The sequence below is a fragment of the Battus philenor genome, unplaced genomic scaffold (assembly GCF_028537555.1).
Source record: "Battus philenor isolate CCGP_79_NKW_IND1 unplaced genomic scaffold, ilBatPhil1.0.hap1 SCAF_27, whole genome shotgun sequence".
Classification (NCBI taxonomy): domain Eukaryota; kingdom Metazoa; phylum Arthropoda; class Insecta; order Lepidoptera; family Papilionidae; genus Battus; species Battus philenor.
Genome location: NW_027181690.1, coordinates 2,898,569 through 2,909,177, shown reverse-complemented (window position 1 = coordinate 2,909,177; position 10,609 = coordinate 2,898,569). Strand labels below are relative to the sequence as shown.

The 10,609-nt window shown below is 35.2% G+C and overlaps 1 protein-coding gene across 1 annotated transcript in view; it reads right to left on the bottom strand.

Annotated features, from left to right (window-relative positions):
• Positions 1 to 705: 705 nt before the first annotated feature.
• LOC137925457 (uncharacterized) overlaps positions 706 to 10,609 on the bottom strand; it is a 170,483-nt gene continuing 160,579 nt past the window's right edge. The window contains exons 7-11 of the mRNA XM_068768900.1: positions 10,072 to 10,163; positions 6,347 to 6,524; positions 4,204 to 4,339; positions 3,391 to 3,505; positions 706 to 780 (exon numbers count right to left, since the gene is read on the bottom strand). Of these exons, the coding sequence (XP_068625001.1) occupies positions 706 to 780; positions 3,391 to 3,505; positions 4,204 to 4,339; positions 6,347 to 6,524; positions 10,072 to 10,163 (596 nt within the window). The remainder of the gene's footprint in view (positions 781 to 3,390; positions 3,506 to 4,203; positions 4,340 to 6,346; positions 6,525 to 10,071; positions 10,164 to 10,609) is intronic.

The window sequence follows — 10,609 nt, the reverse complement described above, 5'->3', positions numbered from 1 at the left end:
TTAAAAACGGCTGCCAAAGTAGGAGTATATTTAATTCAAATTTTAAAAGAAATTAAAACGAAGAAATTTATTATTTTAGATACCAGTAACATAATATTTATTTTATTGATAGACACAAATAAACAATAAGATTTGAGGTGATTTCCATCAAGTTCTTTTATACTTTAAGTTTTTCTCGATTAAGAGACAATATATTCGTATTTTGGCAGCAATTTCATAGCTACATTGGAATATCTATGGATGTATTTATAATAGGATTACTAAAGGGATACCTACAGGGATATATCGAAGTAAACACACTATAATTCACATAGGCTTAGATAAACAACTACATCAAAGAGAACTTCGAATTTTCTTATATAGTAATATCAAATTAAATCATACAAATATACGATTTTAAACTAATATTTCAATACGTCAATAGAATTAAAAAAAAAAACTAAAAAGTTTAGTCGGATATTACAAGTAAATTATTGTTTTGTGTAAAAACATATTTGATAAATTGAATATAGATTAAAAATTAGTATAGTAAAATAATATTACAAAATGTAGATATTAAAAAAATGTTTTATATAAAAGTTGAAGAACAATATGAATCCTGTTGATATCTCTCGTTCACCTTGTTGTAGTCCAAGAAGAGTTTTAAGAGTAATTTGCGGCGCAGTCGAAAAAGGAGAAGCAGGCAACGGGCGCGGCGGACGTGTGCTAGAGAACGTGCAGGTTTTCGCAGGACTTGGATTTGGAGTCACGCGCCCACACGCGCCCTAGCAGCCCACGGACCTGAGATCGGAGACAGAAGATTACACAATCTAATATATAAAATTTCTATGTCACAATGTTAGTTACCGTACTCCTCCGAAACGGCTTGACCGATTTTTACCAAATTTTATATGCGTATTCAGTAGGTCTGAGAATCGGCTACTATCTATTTTCCATACCCCTAAGTGATAAGGGTTGTTCACCCTTAATTTTTTTTTATTTTATGACAAAAATTTTTTGTTTTTATTTTTTTTATGATACAGCATACAAAAATACATACAACTCTAAATTGTTATCCCTCTATGATCAACCCTTATTTTTTATTTGTAAGTTAAAAACGTTATTTTTTTGCAAGACAACGTTTGCAGGATCAGCTAGTAATATTATAAAAAGACTTTACAAGTAGAGAACCTGAGAAGTTAAAACAGGTTCACTAACATGAATGAAACAAAAGACTTTTGTAAAGTGAAATGATTGGTCCAGATAGAATGCTTTTATCCAATGCTTCTATTTGTCAATTGTCAATTTACATGACTATTTATCCACCCGCTGGAATTACACCGTTAAGAACTCTCACAGAAGCGCTGGCGCAGATTTTACAATCCTGTTACAATATGGCGTTTGCTCGAAATCCATCGTTAGTCTACGAAATGATTATTCTGGCATCGATTGTAACTCTCGTGTTAGCAAGCGGCCTATGAAATTTACAGGTTCAAGTGGCAGCTACAAGATTTTGTTATGTAGCATGAAGATCAATTTTTAGATGATTCTTCATGTCTGTATAATAATAGCGCACTTAAATCTCTGTTTCGTATCGCTGCTGATTTTAACATATGTTTGATAGACTTAGATATATTTGCTATATCTATTAAGCAATCTAAATAAAAATTAAAACTAATAATAATGGATCCGACACTTACTGGTGTTTATATTTGTTATTTACAGCCTTTTTGTTTATTGAATAATTTTTGTAATTTACACATTTTTAGGCTTATGTTGCATTGCGACTACCTCATATTGTAGCATTTACAATCGCTTTTACATGTGGACCGAGCTGTAAGTTGGGCATTTAGTTTAACTTATCATACACTTATTTTTAGCAATACTTAATTTGTGTGCTAGTTGCTCTATTAAAAAAATAAAAATATATAAATAAATATGTACATATATTATAAAATCGATATTTTGGACAAGGATAAAAACTTTAATGATGTTCATACATTCAATTTCCAGTTTATAACACCAAAAAGTCTGCTTACTTGCAATAAATCATCGTATGTACTTCAACGGATTAAGGCAAGCGTGTATAACGCTTGTTAAACTGAGAGTTGTATTCTTGGGCAAATTGGTTGATGGAGTGAAATGTTTATTGTTACATAAGTTGTTAAAAATTGATACAGAGTGATGTAATACGGTTCTTTAATTTAAAAAAAACTTTGTTTTACTACAGATATTGATGTCGCTTTTGGCTTTACTGAGCCATTGCTAATTGTCACAGAGTCATTGAAACACTTTAATTATTGTTTTCTCTATATCAAATATTATTATAATAAAATATTTGATATAGAGAAAACAATAATAAATACAATAATAAAATATTATTATAATCCAATAACATTTATGTTAATACAATTAGAATGTTTATTTTGGGTCTATGTTGTAAATAGAATCTATATGGAGCCTATCAAATCTTTTGCAGCCTTAAAATGAAACATACAGAGTGGTGAACAACTTGATAGTTCCGTCGTTTGGACAGAACTGTGTTACATTTACATGCAAAGTGATAATTAAAATATTGATAAATCTTTAATTAATTAAAATTTTGATTCGTCTTGTTTAGCCTAAGTTTTAATTTTATTTTGATTAAAAAACAAAGTTCTTTATACAATGTTAGCTAACAGAGTTGTGTTCTACAGTACAATAGGTTATAGGTGTAAAATTTTAAAGAGGTGTGAAATGTAAAACTCAATTATCTCTTAAAAACCTACATCTATTTCCAATTTCCTTGTAAAAGGTCATCGCCCTGAAATAGATTTCATTAATTTATTTTTCCTATTTGAATGTAACTGCTGCCAATTCAAAATCCACAAAGATACGTAGCAATAACTGATTTTAATATGCAGTATTTAAATTTTTAAAAACGCTTATTCAATATATATTATAGGGTGTACCTCACATTAATGAACTACAAATAAAGTACTCATTTATCCATTTAAAACTTTTACACTTGTAACTAATCACCCTGTTTAGACGTCAATATCGTAAGAAAGAAATGAAATCACGTTTTTATTTGCATTAGATAGTTTATAGGATCTATTAGTACTATAAATTATTTTGAACTGCATCTCTTTTTTCATTTGTTTTATATTTTTGGAAAATTGACTAAATTTTCTTTATATTTACCTTCTATTTTGGAATGTCTTTTTACTTCATTCGTATTGTTGCAATAAATATAGGGTTTTTGAAAAATTTTCTCTGGTTTTATCTTTAAATTCATCCACTTCTGGAATAGCCTTTCCTAAAACCTTCAAGAGATATTCTAATTGTAGAAATTTGATTTGATCTAATAAAGGAACTGCTTGAATTTCAAGTCTAAGTACTTTATAAAAAGTAATAATTACAATTAGATACCTTTACACTGGCTGACAAACGCGTGCGTTTTCTCGGCGTGGAAGCCGCAGACGGGGGTTCCCCTTCAGCAGGCGATCGCGCCCGACCTCGAGGTTTGCGGGGCCCGCTGCGTTTTCTGCATTAATTGCATTTTTAATTCTTATTCTGTATGCATCGCTATTGTGGTATTTTTTTACCAATTATTTTATATTATTACATAAATTATTTCCTTAAAACATTTCACATAATTAATAACCCTTACAAATTTCATCATCATTTCATCTGGTAGACGGCCACTGGAAAGCAATGCTTCCCCTAAACATCGTCAAGATGACCGATCTTGCCATGCCCATGTCCAACGACTTTTACTATGTCCTCGGTCTCCCGTTGGGGGGCCTATCCATGCCGCGTTTACCAGTCCATAATCGCAGTTCGAGAATCTTTCAGCCCTGACGGATTTGGATTGCACAAGCGGCCCACTGCCATTTTAGACGTGCAATCGATGCTTTTTAATATATTTTTAAATTTATATTTTTTATATATTGCAATGAGACATTTATTAAAAAATTATATATAGTTGTCATCAAATGAGTTAATAATTTTAAGAATATTAGTAACAGTAGACTCGAATTTACCTCCCAGAATTCCCAAGAGGGAGAGGGCGTCCTAAAGCTACGTGGTGGTCTAATATCAGAAAGGAACTGGAAACCCTTCAACTTGATGCAGAGACAACCCAGGATAGAGTGGCTTGGCGCAAATTGATAAGGAGACCCGACCCCAAATAAAGGGAAAAGGGAAGGAAGAAGAAGAAGAGTAACAGTAAGAGTATCTTACCGCACTCTGTCCGCGTGCTGCTGCTTCAGTCGGATCTGGGTCAGCAGGCCAACCAGCAGTTCGTCCACGTTGTGGTTGATGCCCACTGACGTCTCGATGAACTTGCACTCGTACGATGTGGCCAGAGTCTTGCCCTCTGTCAACAAATACATTTGTAACACTTCAGGTACGATCGCAAATAAAATTTTATTGCTTTATAAATACACTCCGTACAACATACGGAGTCGACGGCTTCGAGTGCCGGTCTGGCGTTGAAATTAGGGAGGAGACAATACCCTCCCTGATAGGCGGAGATGACAAACAGGCATTCATATCCCTTTGTAAAGAGATCGCCAAAAGAGCGATAGAAAGAAATAAAGCAAACAGAGTATAAAAAGATAAATAGATTAAAAATGTAAATAGAAACAAAACTGTGATAGAAAAAAATTATAGAATAAGTAACAATGTAAAATAAAAATACAAATCGAAAAATGTAAAAAGAAAAAGGGAAGAATGATAGACGAACAGAGCAAAAGGGTAAGAAAGTAGAAATGTAGCATGAAAGATAGAAAACGGACCGAAAGAGAATGTGAAGAATGAAAGAAGAGAGAGAAAATAAAAGATAATGTGAAAAAATTAAATGCTAATAAAGTCCCTATCCCACCACAAATAGGGGTACGAGAGGCCCCCAATAGCGGGGGTCATAAAAAAAAACATACGGAGTCGAGTAAGTAAACACTCAAGTGAAGAAAGAAATTAAATCAAATTGTAAATAAAAATATTGCAACAAGTAGAACAAAAGATAGTGATAAATATGTGTAAATAATAGAATGTAAATCTGTTTAAAACTGAGATTTAAAGAAATTTGTAAATAAAGGTACCTCGAATGCAGTTGTTCAGTATGGATGTATGGCGAATAGAACAGAAGAGAAAGATTGACAAAATTATGGAATGAAAGAAGTAGAAAGATAGATTATGTGATGAATGAAAGAAGAGAAAGATAATAAAAAAGAACGTGAAAATATCAATGATGAAAGTAAACGATTCTCTCCTTTACAAAGACAGGGACCATTAAAAAATATACATGGTGTCAGCTGTCCCGTATTCGAAAGACAGAGATAGGAGAGTGAGGTAGATCTGGACTAAGTGTGAAAAGTGGCACCATCGCATCCCTAAGAGAAAATAATGAATACCGCCACAATTTCCTTAACCCTTAATAGCTTAGAGTTTCAATTTTGATACCAATCTTTTAAACCGAATGTTCACATTACTATTAGTTTTTTTTATAGGTTGGCTGTACGAATTTTACTGTTGTATAATATTCTTTCCAACGAAATTAAAAAAAATCTATTTTTCCCTTCATTTACACCCTCAAGCAAACACAGTAATATAAAAAAATCACTTTCGTAAATCAGGCTATGTAGGGTTAAGTACTGTAAAAGAATTATAAAGAAGGTTATAAAAAATATGAATTATGATTGTCTGGAAAAATAATTTGAAATTGTGACTAACTGTAATACCTAAGAATGTGGCGAAGGAAGAGAGAGAAGGTATGTATGTAAGCAAAGAAAAATAAAACAGATCGAGTAAGCAAGTAAAGACAGGAGGATGTGTAAATAAAAGTAAAACAAGAATTGTAAACAAAGTATGAAGATAATAATGAAGTAAATATTAGAAAAAACGTGATAAATTTAAAATGTTGCTATAGTAAAATGTGATAATGATTATAAAATAAAACAGCATTTAAAAAATGTAAAGCTCTGTCTAAAACCGGATATAATGTTAATTAAGAGACAAAAGGAGGAAATGTGATAAATTATAGAGATTTAGTAACAGGAAATATGATAAGTGAGAGAGGAGGGTGAAAATAAAAAATCTTAATGAAAAATAGAAAAAAAAACATGTATAATATTTGTATACTTAATAAAAACCTTATGTTGTAGATATACAACACTAAGCATTTGCTTTTAAGTACTCAATATTACTCATTTTACGTCTATGTGGTATGTTATAGTTTTTTATAATTAAGCATTTAAGGGTTAAAAAGGTTGCTCACCACTGTTTAAATTAGGAATTTTGAGAACATGATAGGAGGTCCACTGGTACCAGCAAAAATCTAGAAAAAAGTCAGGGAACCTCTAGTATAAAGGGATCAGGTGCTCACCGTCGGTGGGAATCGCACGAGACCGCGCCAAGTCTGCCTTATTGCCTACGAGGATGACGGCACGACGTGCAGTGTGACCTGCAGCCCACAGAGTCTGCAGCCGACGCTCCGCCTCCGAGAAGCTGCTGCGATCTGCTGTGGAGTACACCACGCAGTACCCATGCGCGCAGCCCTCCGACTGTAATTTAAAACAGGATCACAATCTGATCTAAATAGCCTCAAACTGATCACCATCATCATTTCAGCTGTAAGACGTCCACTGCTAGCATTATATTCATCATATACATAAGGAGCTCTATTTCCAATCACCCTGTATTACACAAGTCATTGTGGCTGTCTCCATATAGAGTTCTATACCTCCCCCAGAGGTTTCCAATAGGACTGATGGTCACCCAGCGTCTTTCTGGTCTGTTATGGAAGAAGAAGCCGTCAAAGAAGTTCTCTGATCGCAGGGAGGTGTGCTTTTTCAAGTTAGGTTTAGCAAAAATAAATAATTTATAGGTCTTATCAAAAATACATTTGACTTTTTCCAGTTCAATAAAATTAGAGCCCTTTGATTACACCTTTCAATACGGCATTACAGTTATCCTTTGAGACCTTTAGATCAATTTGGGTAGATACAGTGAAAATATATCGTACATTTTACATCAAAAACTTTCTTTCACAATCGTTAAACGGATTTCAGAACGTGTATGGCTTGAATTACGGAGAATTTTGCGCGGCAAATTGATTTTGCGTTCGAATTTACTGCTGTCGATCCCGTACAGTCGTGTTGTAACGCTTATTTGATACGCGCGATTACTGTCCGCGGAAAAAATCATTTGAAAAAGGAATATGATATAACCCTGATAATAGAAATATGATATAATCCTACTCGCAGATGCTGGGGTATCTTGACATACGTAAAATTGTCCTCTTTAAAATTAAAAAAGAAGGAGTGATTTGACAGATAACCTCAAAATCCATCCTAGACACCAGCCAGCAGTCTATGTGATCGCTTACTAGTGGTGTGAAATAGTTTGGATTGGAGAGGCAAGAGAAGGGTTGGTGTTCGCTTACCTATAATCCGAGCTGGTGATTACTTTTTTATTTTCATCACCATCAGCTAGGAGTAGATGTGGAACTCGTAAACCTTATCAAAGTGGTCCTGGTCTATCTGGTCAAATCTGGTTCGTTTTGGGAACGGTAGCCTTGACTTTGTTGACTGGGTCAAAAAGAGGCCAAATCAATGAAAATCCTCTATACACAAGCGGTAGGAGCAGTGGGAAGTAATTCACGGTTGGTGGAATTTTAACAGATACGAAAGGTCACTTAGTCACAGATCATAGAAAGATTGCAGAGTTTTGATCGTAACAAACTTAATTCTACAAGTGAAGGTAGGAAAGCTAGCGGAGAAGATTAGTGCTTTCAGAAAGCATGAGAACTCTTCAAGCAATCAGTTCTGCCGAAAGAGAGAGTCCGAGTGTCATCCATTTGACATGTCACTTGCCCTCGTACTGTAAGCGTCCAGATTTCGCACAAATAGAGAATTATACTACTACTACTACTCCGCTGGCTCAGTGACCCAAAGTGGGTCTTGGCCTCCGAAGCGAGAGACTTCCACTTTGCTCTATCTTGCGCCATCGTCTGCCATTGGTTGACATTCAATTCGCGCAAGTCTGCCTCAACGCGATCGATCCAGCGATACCTGGGTCTACCCACTGGTCTTCGACCCCTCGGTTTTTCCAGGTACGCTACCTTCACGCTCAGATCTTTTCCCATTCGCTCCAAGTGACCAAGCCAGCGGATTCGTTGAGCTTTAAATTCGCCAATGAGAATTATAGGTGAATTGAATTATTAATCATCGATTTATACTAAGATCTGCTATTAAAGCCAGGTTGTATATTAATTCAATCCGCACGAACTCCTGAAATTAAGGTAGCCCTTTGTTGTCATAACGAGATTTCAGCAAGTGCTTTAAAAGTATTAATGGGTTCACAGAGCTGTGTAAATGTTTTAACGACCCTTTATATTGTCGTCTTTGTAATCGGCTTTCGAGAAATTTCCACGTAGCGTAATTGAAGACGCTCTGTAAGGAATACACTTTGGACGACCGTATAAAGTTGATTGGTATGTTTCTCCTAGTAATTTTATTAATTCATTGACTCCTTTGTTTCTAGGATAACGATTTTTAATATTTTGTATGTCCATTACTTTTAATTTCATAATAAATGTATCTATAATATTAAATATCCAAATTGAATTTATCCTAAAAAATTCACTATTATACTCAATCTATATCATAAATAAAGAAAAGTTTCTTTACTTTTTATATGAATAATCATTACACTTTTTATTTCCTTCGAAGAATTTTTGCATTTTGAAGATAGTAAAACGATGCCATTACTATAGAAATTTGGGAACATTTGGACATATAGAAAAATAAATGTATAGTAAGGTTGTCAAATATCTCCCTTCCGCTTTTTTGCTCTTTATTCAATGCTTTATAAAAAGTATTACAGTGATCGGATTTAGTTCAAATATGCGCCGTTTTGTTCGATAATCTGTTTCCATTTAGACGGCAACTTCATAATCATTCTCCTTCGTAGAAGCCCCCCTCCTTATTTGCGAAGAACTCGGACAGCCACTTTTCACAAACCTCTTTTGAGTTCAACTTTACACCACCAAGCGCGTTCGCTATGGACAGGAACAGGTGGTAATCACTTGGCGCTATGTCCGGGCTTTATGGTGGATGTGATAAAACCTCCCATCCGAGCTCCCGTAGCTTCTGACGAGTCATCAACGAAGTGTGTGGTCTGGCGTTGTCCTGGTGGAACACTACACCCTTCCTGTTGGCCAATTTTGGACGCTTCTGGTCGATCGCCTGCTTCAAGCGGTCCAGTTGTTCGCAGTAGATGGTAGAATTAAGCGTCTGGCCATATGGGAGCAGCTCATAGTGGATGATTCCCTTCCAATCCCACCAAACACACAGGATAACCTTCCTGGCCGTCAATCCCGGCTTGGCCACTGTTTGGGACGATTCACCGGCCTTCGACCACGACCGTTTTCGCTTGATATTGTCGTATGTGATCCATTTTTCGTCGCCAGTCACCATCCGCTTCAAGAATGGGTCGAGTTCGTTCCATTTCAGCAGCATATCGCAGGCGTTGATTCGGTCCAGAAGGTTTTTTTGCGTCAAATCATGCGGCACCCAAACATCAAGCTTTTTTTTTGTATCCAGCCTTCTGCAGATGGTTTAAAATGGTTTGGTGACTAACTCCCATCTCCTGGGCGATGTCACGAGTTGCCACATGCCGGTCTAACTCGATTTCGGTCCATGATTTGATCGGTATTTGTCGTCACAGGTCTTCCGCCGGCTGGCTTATCCATGGTGTCGTTTTCGCCGGCTCTGAATCGTCGAAATCATTCCTCCGCGGTTCGAAGTGATAGAGATCCCCCAAAACACCATTAATCTCACGGAACGTTTCGATCGCAATGTCGATAAATAAATAGCATTGGCAGTCGAGGGGTATTTATGATATCAATCTTGAAACCCCATGTTTACACGGAGAAGAATATTTCGCCTGTTTTAAAACTAAAAATGTAACAGGTTAAAAATCATTAAACACTTCCGAACTGATCGTTCAAACTTCGAAGTAACGTCTGACGGGTGATGATATACATTTGGCGATAAAGAAAATTTAATTAATAAATCATTGTCTGGAGATATAGTTAGTTATACTTACAACCATGGGCTCTGGGGGTGAATCGAGGAATGTGATCTCCGATTCCTCGCCGGCTAGAAGCACGCAGACCGATCTCTCACCGGATTCATCATCTAAGTGCATATTTATTCTATTGGTTGAAACAATTCAAATTTAACATTTTTTTTTTAACATAGGGTAGATTACCAGCTACAAATCTATGGCATTTGTTATTCGAACACCTGAGAGATATAAAAGAACTCAGCAACGTATTTTTTAAATATGAAAATAATTTTCTAATTTTATTCGAAATGGTCTGGAGGCGAACATATCTTTACCAAGGTGTTATATCTTCTATAAAGTTATTTACATTCTTTGAAATTTTAATTACAAACAAGATTATTTGGCGGGCTAGTTACCTAAATTTTTTCTGGTATTTATATTGCGTGGGAAATCGATAGTGTTTTTGGGGGCATACATTTTCATATATGTATTGAGAAACAAATGAAGAAACAGTTATAAATACAAAACTTATTTTATTTAGTAACTATTTATTATCGCAGATTATTGTTTATTATTA